The sequence below is a fragment of the Erithacus rubecula genome (genome assembly GCF_903797595.1).
Source record: "Erithacus rubecula genome assembly, chromosome: 5".
In the NCBI taxonomy this organism is placed as follows: Eukaryota; Metazoa; Chordata; class Aves; order Passeriformes; family Muscicapidae; genus Erithacus; species Erithacus rubecula.
The window spans coordinates 32,890,815-32,911,626 of NC_136687.1; the positions used below are offsets into that span (position 1 = coordinate 32,890,815).

The 20,812-nt window shown below is 36.5% G+C and overlaps 1 protein-coding gene across 1 annotated transcript; it reads right to left on the reverse strand.

The window, feature by feature from the left end:
- Window positions 1-676: 676 nt before the first annotated feature.
- NEIL3 (nei like DNA glycosylase 3) lies at window positions 677-20,481 on the reverse strand. The gene is made up of 10 exons (XM_079306083.1): window positions 20,337-20,481; window positions 18,028-18,143; window positions 15,916-16,050; window positions 14,349-14,562; window positions 13,112-13,186; window positions 10,558-10,724; window positions 7,370-7,539; window positions 4,062-4,464; window positions 2,008-2,182; window positions 677-1,206 (listed from the first exon to the last, which is right to left on the reverse strand). Exons 1-10 carry the CDS (start codon window positions 20,427-20,429, stop codon window positions 1,030-1,032), a joined length of 1,725 nt encoding a protein of 574 aa, XP_079162209.1. The 5' UTR covers window positions 20,430-20,481; the 3' UTR covers window positions 677-1,029.
- Between the last annotated feature and the right edge of the window lie 331 nt (window positions 20,482-20,812).

Sequence of the window (20,812 nt, forward strand, 5' to 3'; positions counted from 1 at the left end):
TGAAAGAGGAAGAAAAAAAAGCCTCTGAATTTTTGCTGCTTAGGAAAAGAATCAAGCAATTTCCCTTGCATCATGGAATGGAAGATTTAAATTGGACTGAAGTTATACAATGTTCTCAAGAAAATCAAATAGTCCTTCCCCATGAAACAAAACAAAACACCACAAGTATTTGTATAAACATGCTTCAAGCCACACGTTTTGCTGGGAAGCAACACTATTTCCCATTATTTTCAATTAAAAACTAATTACAATTGAACAATATATGAAGCTATGACTTTTTCTTCATTAGTCTCATTTTCCTTGGTATCTATAGTATACTTTCTAAAGATTTTAAGGATTCTGTTTCTGATTTGATAGCTTAACATATTCTGTTTACCCCTTGCTTCAGCAAATAGTGGTAAAACCAAAAAACATCAACTGAGCTTTAACCACCTTGGAGGTATGATTTTATTCATTACATATAGACTGGGAGAAAAGGTCTTCAGTAGCAACTAGAAGAAAACATTAAAATATTGATTTAGAATATATAATTTAGAAAACCATACAGTTATGTTATTTAGGGCAGTTTTTTGTCTTCGTTTTCCAAATCTAAGCAAGGTAAATCAACTGTTCTAACATTTGAATTCTACAGTTCTTTGCTGTTTCATCTTAAGCTCTGAGAAAGCACAAAGCAGTATTTAATAAAGTATATTATTTTTATTGACTTCTGTTAAATACATACTTACACTTAAGAAAATTTAAAACAATATATGAAAAAAGGAAACAGTGCAATTTTTTTATTAGAAATACACTAGTATGTCACAATATGTTTCAAGTTAAATGTTTATTTCAGAATTGTAGGCAGCATACAAGCAGTGTTTAATTTTTACAGGACTACGTAAAATTACTCTTTCTAGATCTGTTTTTTACATTGCAGCTCTTTTACTAGTTAACAAGTGAATGGGGAAAAAGGCAGAATAAAATAGAAATCACTACAAATGTTGTGTGCACTTAAGATATCCTGAAGAACAGGTAACTATAACATGAGCATCATGGAAAAATCTGCATACCTGGCCCATTTTGTGCCCATTGGAAGAAGCCACACTGTTTTTCCTTCCCAAGAGGGCACACAAAAAAGTTCTTTCCATTATTGGGACCAATCTTCAACACAGTCTTCATAACAGATCGCTTGCCATGGTTACAAAATGGAAAATCCAAGTCAGCCCACTGCAAAAGAAACAGTTTTCAGGCACATGTGATGGCTATGAATTCCTTTTTTTAAAATAGAAAATTATCTACAGTGGTTGCCATAGAATTCTTCCTAGTAGTCAGGTTAGTTTTATCTCTTTTGTGAACGTTTTTTACATTTTTCTTTAACATCAACTGCAACTGCATGCACTTTGACTGGTGTAACTTGAATGATGTTAAACATATAGTTCTTAAAATTTAGACATTATGGTCGTTACTGTCTTAAGTTCATCTATTAACTACCTGATAGTCATGACTGTTAGATCATTTTTCAGGTCAAAATCTTCTCAGACAAGGAGCAGAGGCCACCAATTGCAGCTAGGAAGGTCATGTTAGGTATTAGTGCAGCTGTGGGAGGGTTTGCCCAGGCAGATTACAGAACCATCATCCTAAGAGGTTATCAGGACTTTGGCTAGCCAGAAAGATGGCTGACAATTAGATCTAGTTTGCTATAGTCCTTCTTTTGGGAATAAGCTAATCTGAACAACTTGTCCAGGTCCCCTCAAACCAATATTTCTCTTATGTATCTGTTTTACATCACTCAGAAGTAGATTAGGAGCATTTGCAAAAGCAGCTGCCTTCTCAACAGTAAGAGAAGTAACTAAAATTGTTAAGTTCATAGTTATTATTATGTTCTTAGTTTCAATTTAGTGTGCAAGAGTATTTATGTTGAGCTTTAAATGGATTTTAATATCTGTCCATGATTGAGAGGTCACTGGGCCAAGGAGGCTGCAGGAACAAGCACTGATATAAAAACAGGTCCTGAAGTCTTACACATACTTGAAAGTAGTCACACCGAGTTTCCCTGGGGAGAGGGCAGCAGTAGAACTGCCTTCCCTTGTTTTCTCCATCCTTTCTCACAACTCTGAGGCTGCAGAGACGGCTGTGCTTACTGCACCGAGGGTGCCCCACGCTCAACATCCCAGTATCATCTGTCACATTAGTTTGAGGTGTGCTGTAATGACAGGTTACAAAATTACTTCTGTGTAATTTCAAAGGGATTACCAGCCAAAGAACTTCTACCACTACAACAGCTCACCCACACACAGTGAGAAACAGTTTGCTTCTCTAATGCACCCTACTGCATTCATTCAGCCTTCAAAGCTGAATGACTGTTAGTAGTGAATAGACACGACTGTGTGCTTTTCTTGAGGAGTTATACCAGTTTTCCCCATTATGTCTTAAATTGTTTTCAAGTACTCAAATTCATGTATGAAACAAAATAAATATTATCACTGATGTTATACTGCCCACCTCAAATTCTGACATGTTCTAAAAGAGTATTCTGCTCTCAGAGGGAAAAATACCAATACCACTAGTTACTCCAGTCTGAAGGCATTTTTATGCTTCACAGAAAAGACTCCCACCCTCTTTACTAAAAAGTTACAGTAGTGCTCCAAATCATATTGGGACAAGAAGTAACCCAGATGATGGGATGGAACAGAATTGTCTGAATAGGATAAAGTTTCTTTGTTTATCATGATTGAGCATGTATCTGCAATACACAAGGTTTCATTTAAAAATAGTGACATGCAAAAGATTAATGCTCTGAAATATATCTTTCAATATATTCATAGAGCAGAAAAGCAGTAATGGCACCTGTCTTCAAAACCAGGACAGAACCTTAGTGAAAAAAGAAAATATTAATTAATTCTGGTCAAGTTATCAACTTAGGAATTTTATGTTGTCTTCTATGTCTGTGTCTGGAAGATTGCAGTCCTGAAGACACCAGCAGTGTTATTCCAGTACCTCATTAAAACACAAGAAGATAAAAATAACCAACAGTTTTTTGTTGGTTTTGGTTGTTTAAAAAAAAATACTATAAAAAAGCATTTCAGTGGATGACTTGCTACAACAACCTGTTGTCATGATTGATACTTTCTCCTTTCTTGTTTGCAGTCCTCTGTATTCTCAATTATCCTGCCTATAAGCCTCAGTTCCTCAGTCTGTACTGAGAGCACAAGGAAAAATTGCATTCATTCAGTCTAGCCTGGCTAGTCAGTGAGATCACTTCAAAACTGATGCTTCAGCAATGCAAGAAGTAATTTCTGTATTTCAGAACAGAAACATGACCAAGAATTTTGTACCATATCATCAATATTTCACATTCAGCCTGCATAATTTACCATTTTAAGTGACATCTACCTTGCACTCCCATTACTTTGTGACTATCTGCCCAACTTTTCTGTGACAACCTTCATAGATTCTCACATTTCTCTTAACTAGACAATGGATGTGTCTGGACAGGGCCCTGTAAATAAAAGTATGGGTAGAGCACTGAAGTGGTTATATATAGAATGGGGAGAGAAATTATGAGTAAAATCAGTGATGGGAAGCTCATCAAGGTAACTGTACAGAGTTTCCTCTCATGGAAGTATGCTGAAACCTGGTAGTTGTCAAATAACTTTAATTAGAATATATTCATCCAGATAGCTTCTTTTTGTATTCTTTCACACTAATTTCAAGATCTCGCTAAGCAGATAGCAACTACAGTGCTAAGATTAGACAACTCCTTAGGTAGAGATGTGCTTGACTTATTAAAACTAGACTGGCCTATTCAGTGGGAATAGCTGAACTATGAACAGCTGTTTAGCTTACAGCAGTACTGGCTAGATGCCAAAATCAGGACTTTTCTAGTGACAGCCTAGGTAATTCAGTGCTTTTGAAACCTGAATTAAATTATAGTTAGTCTAGAATAACTAACTATAATAACTAACTGGCAGAAATCCAAAGACAACAGTGTCTGAGCCCAACAGCACAGTATTCAATTAATCTCTAAGGATAAAGTTCATTTATGGGATTATAAAGACTTGTTTTCATTTTAGAATACATACCTGATTGGTATATTATATGGGTGAACCAAAGGTACATGATCAGTTTTCTGTTTCTTCTGTATGTGTTTGAAAGTGATAGGTTGCTGACAGGAGGACAAAGCCAGAGCAGTTACATGAGTTGAGCATTCCTTTTCTGTGCTTCCCCCTGACTGGCAGGCATTGCTTTGGATCTGTTTACAATTGCTTTTAGGAAAAACACACTGAGAGCGTCCATCAGATCCCTGGGGATCATTTCTCAAAAGAGTTTTGTTACCAAGATCTGATAAGACAAGAGTTGTAGTTCCAAATGCAGTTTTCCTATTGATCTTTATTTCTGTGCTTGGTTTTCTGAATTCATTACAAGGGTACTTCATTAAGTTTGTGCTAAAGGTTGCAGAATCTTCAGAACTCTTCATCTTTGGAACTAAGGAAAAAAGGTTATTAGTTATAAACCAACTGCATAGAATGCTACATTATATTTCTGATCTGTATTATTAAGTTGTCACATGGAGAATGAAAGAGTAAATTTACAGTACCATCTCAAAACCTGTCACAAATTAGAGTACAAAATTTCTCACCATAAAACAAAACTCATGCACTTATAGAGTCATGTAAAGCATGTGTTTTAAGATAACATTACAATTGCTAATAGGATCAGTCAATAGTGCTATTTAAATGAAAGCTATTGGACAATTAACCATAAAAAAATTAATTTGGCCCAAACACAAGGATTAAAGTATTTAAATTTTTCAAAATAACCTTTTATAACCCAAGCAGTGGGAGATCACAGAGTATAGTACCTCCAAGCAGGATTGCATTATCCATTTTTAAAGTATGACTTTATTATTGATGCAAAAAAGAATATTCAGATTTTGACACTTCTAGTGTTTTCAGAGTTCCCATTCTTTCCAAACTTTGTGTTCATCCAAATTTACTGTAAGTAGCTTTTCAGAAGAAAGCAGTTCAGACATTTGCTTTGTGGTATAAGCAACAGTTTCTTCACTGAATCAGAGGCCCTCCTAGTGAGCAATAATAATTTCAAAAGAATGTGAATAATTTGTTAATGCAAATTTAGTACATGAGGAGTCTGTAGTCTTTTCCTGAGAAAAGGAAAGGACTTAATGGCATCCTATGTGCAATCTTTCCAGAAAGCTGTGAAACTGTAGTGTTCAAGGACAAAGTCCTTCCTTTTCTACTATATCCAATGTATTCCATGCAAAGAAGAGGGAATTAAGCAGGACATGGGTAAATGAGACATACACAAGGGCATTCTCACTCAGAAACAAAATAGGAATCTCTACATTTGACTTGGAACATTACTTGTTTCCAGGTTCCTTCCATTTTGCCACTAATGCACAGTGAAACATACTGGCTTAATTCAAACTTTTTAAGAAAGAATAGTAGTAGCTCAGCCTTGTACTTACCAAAGGAGCATGGAAATTGCAATGTAATGGTAAATAATTATCTGTCTACAGACTGAATTATTTCAGCTGTAGGGCCAGCAGCTAATTTTACAGACAAAGTATTCTGTCCTCAAAAATTCAAATATTTCTACTGACAGTAGTCAATTTCAGAAACAACAAGAATTGAACCAAGTGAGAAGGGAAAGACTCTTAAGGATTAAACAGAGAGGTAAGTAAACCCCTATTTGGAAAAAAGAATCTCAAATACCACTCCTGTGCAAAATTAAAGTCTTATTTAAAAAATAAAAAATCTAACAGTATTCCACCAAGTCTAAGACATCTTCAAAGTCTAGACCTGATTTCAGTAATTGCATATAGCTAAACAAGTAAAACTCAGAAGTATAGCAGAATCAGCTTGTTTCAAAGCTCAAAATAAAGCATTTGTGCACATTGTGGGAGTCCAGGGTTTTTCCCTGGCTCCTTTGGGGGTGCAAAAACCCCCCTGGCAGACCCCTCAGAGACCCCTGAGTGCTGCCCAGGAGCTGCAGGGGCTGGATTTGGCTCCTTGGGAGAATCTGCCCACATTGAGAGAAGAGACACAGAAAATAATGATGAGTAGAGTGTAAATTAGAATGTTAGAACGTAGATAAATAGGTTTTTTTGAATGTTTATGATAAGGGACACGTGGCCAAGATGGAGAATTTGGGGGGTGGACACCTTTTCCTCCTTCTTCTCCATGTCATCCATGTTGGGTGACACGTTGGCCTCTTGGATTGGTTGGGGTCAGGGCTGGACCATTTAATAAAATTGTATTGTATTGGTAAAATTTTGTAAACATGTAACACGTAGTACTAACTATATAAGATAAGCCCTGCCTTCACCAGGCAGATTCCACCATGGATGCCAGGCTGAGCAGACCGCTGCTGGCCAGGCAAAGTGTCCCAGAGATAAGAAACAATAAACTGTCCTTGGAAAAAGAGAAAACTGTCTCCGGCAGTCTTTCTTCGGCGGCTTAAGGGAAACCAGGGTTTGAACCACCCTTCGTGTCCCTCTGGGGTGATCTCGGGGAAAAGGAGAAACCCCAGACTGGGACACACATGGCATGATATATTATAAAGGCCAGCTGACAGTATTAATTCCATGATAAGTGTTAGTTAGTAAATTTTATTCTGTAAACAGATTAAAATTTTTAGGTTTCTGGTGCTGATTTGGCAGAATTATGCAAGTTTAGCCTGTGTTTGCAACTGTCATGTAAAGAATGAAGACACACTTTTATTGATTCCTGACCTGAGAAAATGAACTATAGCTAGTGTAAGATCAGGATTTTCCACACAGCACTCCAGCCATAAGATGATTAAACAATGAAGCAATTTTCATGTGGACAGCAGCATTAAGAGCTCCAGCAAGAGACAAATAACAAATTGAGGTACGAAATTCAGAATAATTTTTACTATGAACTTGGAAGGGAAAAAAAGTAGCCCCAGAGAAACCTGGCAGCCTTTTAGAAAAGGGTATTAAAATATACTGCTTTTGTTCATATGAAACAATTATTAATTAATTGTTAATTAAAACTGTTAATTTTCTGACCCTTGATGATTTCTAATTCAGATTTACACTGCAAACTTTGACTGATTTTAAGGAGAGTTGGAAAGAATGGAGATTTTTCTCACTCCTTGCCCCAGTAAAAAAAAAGGGTCACTGAAGACATTTATTTATAGAATCCCAGCATATCAGGTTGGAAGATGACATTTCCAGGGTTTAAGACAAGACAGTTTCCATATTGTCTGTGTAAGATTTCCTCAAAATCTGATTTCAAGTTACCTAGTTATATATATGTGATTCACAATGAGACACTTCTACATAAAAACTACAAAGTCATAGACCTCCCCTCCTTCCCAATACAGATGCCAGACAACCCTTCAGTACCTTCAGGTCTTGAAGTCAAACAGGCATCACAAATTTCAGCAGAAGGCTTGTTTATTAGGGTGCATTGCATACATGTCCACTCCTCTTCAGATTTCCGAGCTACCTGTTCATTAGAACATGACCCCCTGCCACATGCCCAGCCAATTAGGCTGTTTCTAGCTGGCAGTTTGCTGTGAAACAAAAGAATCATGTTAGTGTTTTGTGATGTTGCCTCTACAAATTGCCTTACACCACCCTGTGCAGGGAGGCATGGGCTAAAGGAACAAGCACTACATAGTGTTATGCCTCCTATCAGAGCTTGGACAGCATGTCATTGTTCAAGTTTGATTTTTCTGTACCTCAAGGGCAAATCTTTCCAGATGCTGCAGAAGTAATACAAATAAAAATATTTAAACAAGAAATTGACAGAAAGTTAATTATTAACTGATGTACTCTCCAGGAGAATGTCCCAGTCTTTTAGATTCTCTAGCATTTCCAAGTACTGCAGCGAAAAGCTTGGTGAGAAAGGGAGACTGTTTCAGGGCTTTCCCCCCATCCCTTGTACACAACACTTGCTAACAAATATTTGCTGGATGAAGAACTGTTTAGAAGATGACCTACAGAAAATCACACAGTCTAGTAAATAAATTATTTTTGTTCTCATTTAAATGCTACCTGTAAGTCCACTTCGTTATCATAACAGCCAAAAGCACTGAAAGCCTCAGAAGTTAGAAATTCTCTTGTGTGTCACCATTTGCTGGAAAGCCTTTCAAAATGCAGGAACCTGTTCAGAATAAAGGAACCTAGCTACGACTTGTGAGACAAACCTACTCCAGACACCACTAAAGATTTAGTTTTATATATTTTTCTGTAAATTACAATACCTCCTATGTTGATAAACTAATTTAGAATCATAGTTACTCATTTACAGCTTCCTGTTACTAGGGGCTACTCTTGTCTTAGTACCCAAACACTGACAGCCTGTTAAATGTAACTTGAATTTACCTGGTCATTAAGTTATGTATGTACCTTTTTAAGTACTGTAACATCATCCAACTTATGGTTGATAAGCTGTCAAGCAGGTTTTCTCATAGTTTTTGTAGAATTGTGCACTTTTTGGAGACTTTTATTAATCCTAAGAATCTAAGCACTTCAATCAATAATGCAAACGCTGTAGTTGGGCACTGTTGTGGCACTCCTTTGATCTATCACTTTTTCTATAAAGATCACTTTCTGTAACAAGTTAGAGTTCTAAGATAATGGTAGAGATAGCCACTACCTCCCACTTCTTTCACAACAGGAAAACTAAGGAGGATAATGAGACCTGCTGACAAAGCAAAGTGTCTGTGATTTGAAGATGTAGAATAGACATTACAATAGCATTCACCAAAATACTGTGGCTAGCAAACAAAACAGCTGAACTGTAAAGTGTTAGAAGGGTTTTTTCACATTACTAAATCAGTTGTTCTAGTCAGTTATCAAAAATGCATTACTAGACAGAATATAATCAATGTGCCATGTTTGGGAGTTTAATTCCCTTAATTCATGTTGCTTCCTTGGTTCATCTGTCCTGTCATTACCCCTCCACCCTTTCCCAATTTATAAAATACGTGGGGAGAGGTCTATTTATAAATTCAAGGTACATTTGAACTTGATGGGCTAAATTTATAATGAGTATTTTCTTCTTTTTTCCAGTTGAGCAAGATCATAAGCTACTTGACTTGACCTAAAAACCACTGGGTTGAATTCTACAGTTTATGATCTGTAACAAGTCTAATCACATGGGCTCCTCTCCAGTCTTCAAATGTGAAAAGCCTGGAATGGTAAATAAATTACTTGAGCTATACATAATTTTTTATGGTAACAGTTACTGTATAATTGGAAAGGGAGCAGTAGAAGACAAAGAACTGACCATGAGTATAAGGATAAGAAAAGAAACCACCTTTTTATTTTATAGCTACCACTATCATGTTTTTCATTTAAATACAGCACTCTTTATTGTTTATTTAAAAGTACAACAAAATGCTAAATCGCTACTTGTTCTAAAAAACAGAGAGATTTTTTCCTTACATTGTTTTCTAATTATCTGACTCAACAGAATAATGCTGTCTTCCTACACTTCTGCAAAATATCTCTCATTGTTACTTTCTGAAAATACAGCAGATTTGGGTTACCAGCTTGTGAAATATTTATCTTCCATGCTGAAATTTTTGATATTTGATCTGTACTCAAAGGCAATTTTTAAGGCTTTAATAAAAATCCCTTCAGCCATCTGAGTTTTGAAAGAAGCTTGGAGGTAGGAGAGGGATTTGTCTGTTCTGTAAACCTTATCTAAAAATATATCTATATACACACACACCCACACAGACTAACAAGGCAAAGTTGCAAAGTGAAACAGCATCTTATATTAGATTGACAGTGAGTATAAAGGCAAAATTCTATAGCCTCAGATGAAAATTTTCAAGAATAACAGATGCCTAAGTCTGAATAAGGTGCTTTTGGAACTTTTACCTTTTGACCCTTTGTGATATCAAATGCATTTTCTGCTTTCCTGAAATAAAAGGAGGAAAACTGCTGCTAGCACAATTTATGTGGAAGTGAAAATGTCTCTGTAGCATACCTATAGCAAAAGCCTTTAAAATCCAATAAGGAGAAAGAAAAAGTACTAAGGCCCTAAAATATTTGCTGCAGCCTGAATTTACTGAAGTTTTAGTTATCCTCAGTATAACTCTATATCCAGAAGAAAACTGCTCAGATGCACAGCTGTCTACATATGCCTGGACTGATGGGGCTATTCTGCAAAAAATAAAGACACAAATTCTTACTTCATGATATTGAACTCAGTTGTGTGGAAACACCCAAGCCCTTTATATTGATAACACCAAGAACAAAGGGCAACTTTTCCCGTGACTTAGTTTCAGTGAATAAATCTGAGTACTCTGAATTGTTTCATAATTCCTACATTTGTTAGAGTAATAGCTACTTCATAATAGATGACACCTTTGAAAAGAAAAGTAACAAAGAATCAAAGCTTCTAATGATTTTAAAATATAAATAGTCAAAACTTTTTTTTTTTTTTTGCAGGATGTTCTGGTTTTGTCTGGCATAGTTAATTTAGTTATACAGATCCATTCTATTTCAAACGGGGTGTCCTGTTACTGTAACAGCCCTTTGAGGTGCTTAAAAATGTCACCATGTTACCATCATACCTAAGATTGACAAGCTGGGGATCTGCCTTTTGACACCGAGAGCAGAAGTAAGTCATCCTGCCCTGGTCTCCCAGACGACACACGGTGATGCTGGCACTGCACTCCCCGCAGGCTGGGCGCTTGTACACTTTGTAGTGTTTGTAGAGCGGAGACCCAGTCTTGCGGCACTAAAACAGAACGGGTTTAAAATCAAGTTAGAGACGTGAGCCTGAAAATAAAACACCCTACACAGACTGTCAACTCAATGATTAGATGAAGATATTTAAGAGGGACATTAATAAAGGCTATCACTGTATTTCACATTATTTTATGTAAAGAATTGACAAATCGGATATAACAGTGTCTGTAATTCTCCACATAATTAAATAAAAGAAAGAAAGCATACTACCAAGGTGCAAGCAAATACATGCTAGGAACTCTCTGAGTTCAGCTGGACCAGCTAGCTCTGATTCAGCACCAGTTGTCTCTGACCTGGCACCTTCAAGAGTCTTCTTGAAGAACTAATGAGCTCAAATCAATGCAGCAGAGACAAAAAACAAACCACTAAACAAACACCACCTTCTCTCACCCTGAAAACAGCCAAAAACACAGCACAGCATCAGCTCAGACGTGGTGCTACAAGCTAGGTTAATAAGCCTTCCCAAAACATAAAGAACTGTGCAATGCAGAAGTATTCTCAAGATTCTGTAAATGTTGGGTAGTGCCCAGTAAAGTTGCTCAGCTTCATCTTAGCCCTGGCCATGCCAGACAACCTGGCTCATGAAAAGGCCCTTGGCACTACAGTAAGCTCCCTGGATTCTGGCAGCAAGCCATATTAAACTAAGTACAGTACAAACCCAAGGGCATGGTGACCTGAAGAGAGCTGACAGGCAGGCACATTTCACGAGACAATTCACAAAATGCATATGAAGTCAGCATAGACACACTACAGCTGAAAGTGGCAAAAAAAATCCAAACAAGAAAAGTCCAGTAGAGGTGCAGCCACTCTGCAGAGGCACACGTTTCTGCACAACAATCACAAATCCTTGACCACAGCTCAAATGATGCCAGAGCTGGCCCAGCAACACCAGCACACCTCTGGCAGAGTTCAACAGCTCTAGCCCCCTAATATATGAAGGCCTTTGGAGTTCTTCCAAAACACAGGTGTCTTTGAGCTGTGCTCTTATTCAACAGTCTTGCTAAAATAGAATTCTAATGCCAGTGCAAACTAGTAATTCAATCAGAAAGAATTAATAATATATATTTGCATGAATATTCACAGCTGCCTCCTCAAGGTTTTTAGTCAGTTCCTTACGAGTAGTTTTTTTCCCATTCAGTTATGTAAAAACCAAACAAAAACAACAGCTTTTTGCACAAACAAGACTCTTCATATTTGCATCTGTAATGGTACAGTATGACGACTGCAAACAACCAATAACAGTTTATAAAAAAAAATTAAAGCACTATCCCTCATAGCAACATATTTTCATTATGTCTCTAAAAAGAGGCTAGGCCTCTTAAAAGTGCCTGACTGATGAATACTTGTGAAGTGTGGACCACCTAAGTTTTCAAACTGGCTAAATAAAGAGTTCAACTTGTTTATTAGCAATCTAAAAGCCTTTAAATTTCTGAGTGTTGTAGTTGTTGTATAACTAGATGGTGTCCCTTTACTGGCAGACAGCACTATGAAGTTCAGAGAAATGAAAACATTTCCCTAGCCAACAAACTTCAGTACTCTTTAGTGGGTTGAGGGAAAGTAGACATTTAGCAGATTATTAAACAAATTACAGTTTTAGCCTTTATGATTTTAGGAATATTAGCTGTCATCCCCCTCACCTACCAAAAAAATTCTTTTTAGCAATGCTAGCTCCTTGCCTTTCATAAGCATCAAGAGAAACAGACAAAAATGTCACTGCTGCTGTTCATTTCTTTGCATGCAGCTTAAAGAAACAAAACATAGAATTAGGTCAAATTCTCTTTTTTTCTCTTATGGAAAGTTAAAGAGCATCAGGAATTATGGAGTTTACACAGGAAGAAATTAAGCCCTTCTGAAGTTATAGCAGTAGGGAGAAATTGTAATTTATTTCACTTTATCTACCAAAACCATTATTTCAGTTAGGAAAAAAAAGTTGTTAGAAGTTGCAAACTATTTAGTCAAATAAATTTAATTGCTATTTGAAGTTTTATAAAGGAAGCCACATCAACTACCTTCATATTTCCCTGGGACATCTCTAGTTCCAAATTTGAAGAGCAACCTTTATGTTATCTTACATGTAACTTTGTGCTTAGCCCACATCAATTCTGACATGTTCAGAGCAGCATAACAGCACATCCACAGAAAAACTGAACTGGGCAGCACCTCAGGCAGCATCTGTGAAAGTCTTTTAGGCCAAACTCTGCATATTTTGACAATCTTGACTCCTTCTTTTCCATCATCTGGCAATTCACAATTAACAAAGAGCACACAAACTAACATTCCTATTCATGGAAACACTTTGTTGCATCTTTATACTGTTTTCACCAGATCATGTGACAGAGTAACATTTTGGAAGTTTTCCAAAATATGTGCCAATACCTTATAAAAAAGCAGGGTAAAATCACGTGTCATTTTCACCAAGTGACGTATATGCTCATCTGTCAGTTGGCAAACCTGTAAGTAAGGCAAGAATGATTTTTAGAATATTACTGTGCTAAGGGACAATGGCAAAAAAAAGACCTATGAGGTAAGTGAACTTTGAACAGTGATGTGGAGTTGCTTTTCTTCATGGTGTGACAATTCCCTGACTTCATATTATATGTATCATCTCAGTAAAAGAGCACACGTTCATATTCTATACTACAAAAACTCACTGCTTGCATATCAAACAACATGCTTTGCCACAATCAAGCAAAACACATAGCAGAAAATTCAGTTGTTTTCCCATATATTGACCAAAGAGTTCATGAATCACAAAGAGTTAGCAAGTCTCACCCTCCTAATTTCCTCATGGATAATATGACCTATCATCTGAAGCTCTTTCTACTGAGAGATATTCAGGAAGAATACACGAGTCAAAGGCATCACAATTAGAGAGATGTATCAACCAAATATATTTTTCTTAACATAAAATTTTAAATCACATTTTTTATGCCATATTGCAGATAAAATTAAAATCCAGATTGACTCTATGAACAATTTTCAAAATACTATGTTTAACAAACTTTTCAGTTACTAATTTTCACCAGCTTCCATTTGCATTCTATGTAATCTCTGTTTTGCAAATATCATCTTCTCAATCAAAGTTTGGAGACACATGCTTGAGGATCTTAAAACAGAAAAAGTATGGTAAATAATGGTAGAAAAAACAATTTATGCCAGCTAGCAGGATAAAAAATGGAAGAAGCATCTGTGAAAATCATCAACTGCATCACATAAACTATTTTGGGTAGTAAATGACCAAAAAAAACCTGAGCACTTTTCACTGTCCGTTATTTATGGACTGTCAGTTTAATGGTAGCATAACAGAATGCCAGACTTAGAATACTGAAGTTAATCAGTACCAAGGAGTGCTATGACAAAACCCCTCCATTTATAACGATAAAACATTAATTTAAGAATTGATTATAACAAGAATAATTTAAGAAATTACAGATTATAAAATAAAGGCAAGAAGGTAGCAAAATTGTAAACAAATACTTAATTAATAATATTTTTAATTAATAATATATTTAATTTAAAAAAATTTAAAAATTATTATTTATAATGATTAATTAAATATTTAAATTCTTAATATTTTGGTGAGCTTAAAAATCATCTTGAGACATTCACCCACCTTAAGAGCTGGATGAAGACCACTATCAAATAGTGCTTCATTTTTTATGATATTTCCCACTCCAGGTAATACTGCTTGATCCAGTAACACATCACACAACATACGGGTGTTCTGCTGCTTAATCTCATGTTCTGCTCTCGAGAAGCTAAACTTTGGAGAACAGATGTCCAAACTTTCCATCATCCTCACTTTCTGCTCACACTCAGCTGCATTTCTGGAAGAGAAAAATACACTGATTAATTTTTATTTTAAATATATTCTAATATATCAGTGTGGTTTTAAAAACAACACATTATGATAGAACATTATATGCAGATAGAAATCATGAAAATACCAGTGACAGGAAGTGGCATAGAAATTCCATTAAACACCTCTTCCAAAAACAGGTCAATGACACACACATGGAACATGCATCCAGTCCAACATACAAGAAATCATCTCATTTTGTTCATATTAACTTGAAAAATACATGCCAGCTCCTTGCTTTAAAATTACTTCCAAGATGGAAAGCCCATGTGTTTGGGCCCTCAAACATACCTAACTGTATGGTTATATGGACCACTAGTTACAACATGACATATATGTGTATATATAGATAATATATGTAAAACATATTTAGATATTACATTTCAAAGAATTATAGAATATTCAAAGTTGGAAGGATCCCAAAAGGATCATGAAATCCAGCCCTTAAGTGAATGGCCGAAATGAGGATCAAACCCACCACCCTGGCATTATTTTAGCACCACACTCTAACCAAGTGATCCAATTATAATTATGTAATACATATTTGTAGTAGTAGATTATTCATAGTAGCTACAAAATTTTAAAATATATGTATTATATTTTAAGATATATATTATTAGGATAAATGTAATCATTTGAAAATAATGCAGTACAAGAAGCCTTGGCTTACATGAGGTTTTGTGTTTCGTAATTTTAGGTATATTTATATATGTTACATGAATTTACATCCCCATTTCCACTCAAGAGCCTCAATTACTTTAAAATCAAGCTCACTATTGTTTGTTTTTAGAACTGTGAAGTACAATGCTAATGGGCATAAACATCTGCTTGATGTAAATTATAAAAATTTTAAAAGAAAAAAATAAAAACCCAGCCTTTGGAGCATAAAAACTCAATACCAGTAATCATGACAGGTTGTTTCTTACCCTTGTTAAGAAATGAGACTTGGATAGAAATTAACAGAGCAATGGTTTCAGCATACAGATCTAAGGATAGAATTAAGTCCAACTTTCATTCCCAGTCTTGACACTACCTAATGACACTATAACCACTAGTATAGTACTATATAGTATACTACATACTATAGTATATATATAGTAGTATATGCTGTTATACATATAAATAATACTGTAACAACTATAACTGTATGCAAGCTCTGATACAAAAGTAACAAATTTAAATTAACACACCAATAAATACTTAAATGTTTAGAAAGTCTTGTCCTCATAGAATCCAAGTACTTAATTTGTACATTATTTTTCATTTATCTTAAAAGAATGTTATAAAAAGAAATAAACTGTTTCATTAGTTTCTGCTTTACCTATACTCTACTGTCACATCCCAAAAACAAACAGTCTCCTCCATAAACTGTATCTCCAAAACTGGTTGTGCTCCATTTCTGTCTTTGCTTCCATCAGGATTAATGTGCATGGAACCATTCATACCAAAGTGAATCCTAGGAAAGAAAGAGAGTTTTTATAGGTGTTTTAACTCCACTATGGTTTCCAAACTTACACCAGTTTATTTTTAGAATTGTGAACCTTATCTAAGTCAGTATGTATATACATTAATTCTAGTCATTACCAGTCACACAGCAACAAACTTAGCTTACAGAATGCTTAACTCCCAGAGAAGAAAGAATATTCAAGTAAAAATCCCTCCAAAACATAGCTGTTTTCAAGTAGTCTTCATAATTCATTATACAGAAGTCAAACCTGATCATCAAATAGCACCATTTTCTAGTGCACTTAGAATTTTTTTCACTTAACGTGCTAACCTTCCAACACAGATTCTTAAACCTTCAGGGAGGCTGAAAGAAATGAGGCCACTTGACCAGATAATTTTCTGTTAAATCAGGCTGAAGTCACCTGGTATCAAAAGAAATAATTTAGTCCCCATATTGCCACCACTATTATCACATTGCAGCTACATCCAGTAACACCATAAACAGAGTAATTAGTATTTGCCATATGTTGTTTTCTGCTTTTCTTTGCCTACAACCAAGGCAAAACCTGCAAGTCAATTAAAAATTAATAAAAGAAATAAACTGAAAAATGAACAGATGGCAAAGTAGAAGAAAAGACCCTTTCAAGCATTCATTTTACAGATTAGTAACGCTTTAAGAGGTCTTAAGTTTTATAAAATATTCTACCAGGAGCTATGCCTGAGCAAAGGACAAGTCTGACTATTATCTCATACATTTTATTTATTACAAATTCACCTGGTACAATCAAGTCCTAGACACCATAAGATAGAGGGAATGTCCTATTACTATATACTGTTTATCAGAAAAAGTGGATTATTTTGTAGTTACAAGAAGATTTAACAGATTAAACTACATAAATGATCAAAGAAATGCAATATCAGGTCTCTATTTCCTTTAAGTCCAGCTTTCTTAACATTTCAGGAAGGACAGGCCTTTTTCAGTATTTACAGATCGGCTAAGACAACATGTCATTAAGCTTACTCTTAAAGTTAACTCTTTAAAACATGAAAAAAAATTAATCTGTGAGTTACTTAAAAACCTGTAGTCTTTCTAAAACTCTTCTACAAGTCAGTTCAGGTGATATAGTTGTTTCAATCACTTATCTTCAATAGCCACTTTCAATTTTCAAGTGCCATAAGTAGAACTGCACAGTCTTAACTAGCCAAACTTATTTTTAAATCTAGACAAATTTCTTTTTAAACCAAACTCTTCCATCTTACTAACAAAGGATGATGCACTAAATGCTTCCAGAAAATTATTTTTCATTCAATTTAATAGCTGATGGTTTCATTTACCAAGCTCCAGTATATAGTTTAAAAGGAACTTTAAGAAACACAACTATTACCTATCCTAGTGTCTTCTCAGTTCATGACTTGAAAAAAAATAAAATTGAATCATCATTATACATATACATTCAAAAGCATTAAGAAATTTATAAAACTTAATTCTAAAGTGTTTCATTACCTTTGATGTCCTGAAACAGGGCAAAATAGAAATCTTTTTAATTACAAATAGAAAAGGCATGCTAATTAAACCTAGGATCTGTAATTCAATGAGAACTAATAGTAAGGAATTGATGATTTCTTGTTTTAAAGTAAAAAGGTGAGACTTTAGAATTATTTAGTGCTACACAATATTGCAGGCATCTGAATGCACTGCATGTACTGTAACTGTTTTCTCTCCAGGAAATGCAACCTCCTGTTTGAAACAAAGCATGTCAATAAATATGTCAATAATAACTGTCCTTTTCAGATACCTTTACACGGAATCTTGCAGTAAAGCAGTAAATTATCTGAACATGTGACTATATCCAGTACTCCTGTACTGCAGGGAGGCTGATGAGTTTCTCTGTAACACTTTCAAATCTCTGAAAGTGCCATTAGCAAGAACAAGATGAACCCCCAAATCATTCAGTCTGAATACGCAGGAAGACTTTTTCTCACTTACCTCAAAGCTTTCTGATCAAAATACATAAAAAGTTCCTTTCCCAATGTCTCCACACCCCTGTAAACATGTCCAACAAGGAAATCATGACCAGAGATTCTCTCTTTACTTGCAGCAGTCTGAAAAATGAGTACACACACACACACAAAGATTAGAGAATTTATACTGCTTAGATTCTAGTACCCATAACACACTCAGCAAGCAGTTGTATGAAGTAATTTTTCAACTTGGACAACATTATTTTCTCCTTAAGCATTCTACCCAAAACAATGGGACTATTAACTCAGGAAGCAGTCACTATTGCTAATGTTATCATAACTTAGTTCAATTTTTTTCCTAATTGAAACAATACATCTTTTTTTATCAGGGAATTTTATGCTTTTTCCTTCAAGTCATGAATTTATAATAAGGATTTCAGACTGGTGTAAAATAAACAGGTAGTTTGAATACATAAAACGTGTCAGTGTCAATTCTGCCATTTTCAGATCTATATCCTTCTTCAAATGTTAATAACAGGCTTTCAGTATTTTGCATAGTGCATTGTGTATTACAGAAAAGCCTCCACTGAGCCTACAGAGGTCTCTCTCTTCCTACTAGTTTAAAGCCTAATCTCAGAAGCAGGTGAGCAGCAGGAGGGACACTGCTAAAGGACAAGATAAATGTGAGATTGAAGCAGTCATATTTTCTTGCTTAGCACATGAAAATACATTGAAATTATAAGGGATGTCAACAGGCTATCTGGTCCAAACACTTGGTCAAAGCAGAATACAGGGCCTAGTCAAATTCAGAGCGGCTCCAGGGATGGACATCCAGTCTGTTTGGGACCCTTGTTCCATGGCTTGACTATTGTTGCAGTGGAAAAATTTTCCTAGTACCTAACAAGAATTTCTCCTGTTGTCACCTGCATCTGCTGCTTCTCACCCACACTGCACATCTAACAGGGGCCTGGCTCTGTCTCCTCCATACCCTCCTTACAGGTAGCTGAGGAGAGCAATAAAACCCCAGTTCTACCAGCTTCTCCTTGCACACCATGTGCTTCACCCTGCTAATCATACCACAGGACTCACTTTAGTATGTTGTTATTGTCTTATTATTGGGAAACTCAGGTGCAGCCTTGCAAGTGCTGATCAGAGGTAAAAAATCCCTCTTCAACCTGCAAAGCCCAACATCTGAGCAGCAGCCAGAACTGTGCTGTTCCATGGCACTCTTCTGTTCCAAGTGCAGGATTCTGCAAGTCCTGCAAATGCTGAACTTGAGTTTCTACCAGCCCATTTTTCTCAGCCTGTGAAGGTCCCCCTGAGGTCCCTTCAGACCCTGCTGAAATCTGCAAGCAGCAGATTCAGTGTCACCATAGCCCTGACTGCCAGGCAGATATACATATCAGTGCTTCACCTGCAGCACTCGATTTCAATGCAAATATGTATGAAAGCAACCCTGGAAAATCAGCCAGGCTTCTGCTAGTTAGTGACATTTCAGAGCTACTCTCTATGCAGTCTCCCACTGTATTATTACCTTGAAATTATATACATTTAGAGAGTTTTATTATTATTATTCTGTCAACTAGGAAAATAAAAATATTTCTTGCATAACATCACTTACCTTGTCTGTTATCATAATATGAATATAGCAAAATTTTGCTTCCATGTAAGCAGTTCATGCTTTCTAATAAAAGTATTGGAGTCTGTTGCCATACAAGAAAGTTTATTTTAACTTTAACCCACTCAGGTTTGCTTAAAATAAACCAGAATAAGAATGACTAACATGGAAAACTAACTTGTCTTTTCAAATATTTGAAGTTAAATTCATACCTCTTTGGTATCAGGCAAACCCTTACAGTCATCATGGTACAAATTCTCCTAAACTGTAATCTTTAACAGTGGCCAAGGTTTTGGCCATGGTTAGCAGCCCCTGTGAAATCCTCAGGTTGGTCATTTTCCAATGAATAGATGCTGCTCTGAGGTGATTTTTACTGTATAAAGTGAAAACAAATCTATTCGAAGGAGTGAGGTTTCTTTCTGAAAAGAGCAGAGGAGCATAACTCCTTACTTCAAAAATCTGTCCCAAAATATATTAACCTATAAGGACTAATTTCAAAACTTATCTTAGACAGAGGTATTTTCAACCACATTCTTTCCTAAATTGTTTCACTGAAGTACCATGGTACTGTGCTTCATCACAAACTGTCCCTGTCCCGCTGGCCGGGCCGTGTCTCTCCCCCCGTCCCTGTCCCGGCCGTGTCTGTCCCCGCGCCCTGTCCCTGCCCCCTGCCCCCCGCCCCGCGCCCGCGCCCGCGCCCGCGCCCGCGCCCTCACCGCGCCGCCCCGCGCGGCCCGCACGCGCTGTCCGCGGCGCAGGCGCGCCCGCAGGCGCTCGGCGCAGAGCGCGCAGCCCGGGCCCTCCACCATGGCCGCCCTTCGAATCTCCCGCTCCCTGAGGGCGGGCGGGCGCGCCAGCACCGCCCCGGCAGTTCCTGTGCGCTTCCTTCCGAGTAGCGCCTTCTGCTGCCTCACTAACTTCCTCCTAATGCTGCCCTGTTGCGTCTTCTTTCAAGACTTAATCCACAATCAGAAATTAATTTCAGCTTTTAAGAAGTCGGTACTTAATAGGTTTCCACAGTCACACCAGGTTTACAGAAGTAAAAGGCTCCTTTACCCGGCGCATTTGAAGTACGAACAGGCGTAATAAACTCTGCGACCTCTAAGAAAATTGAGAGAATTTGCATTGCAAAGTAGAACATTGGGCACTATTTCCTAATGCCCAGCTTATGAGGCAATATTCACACTGCTAA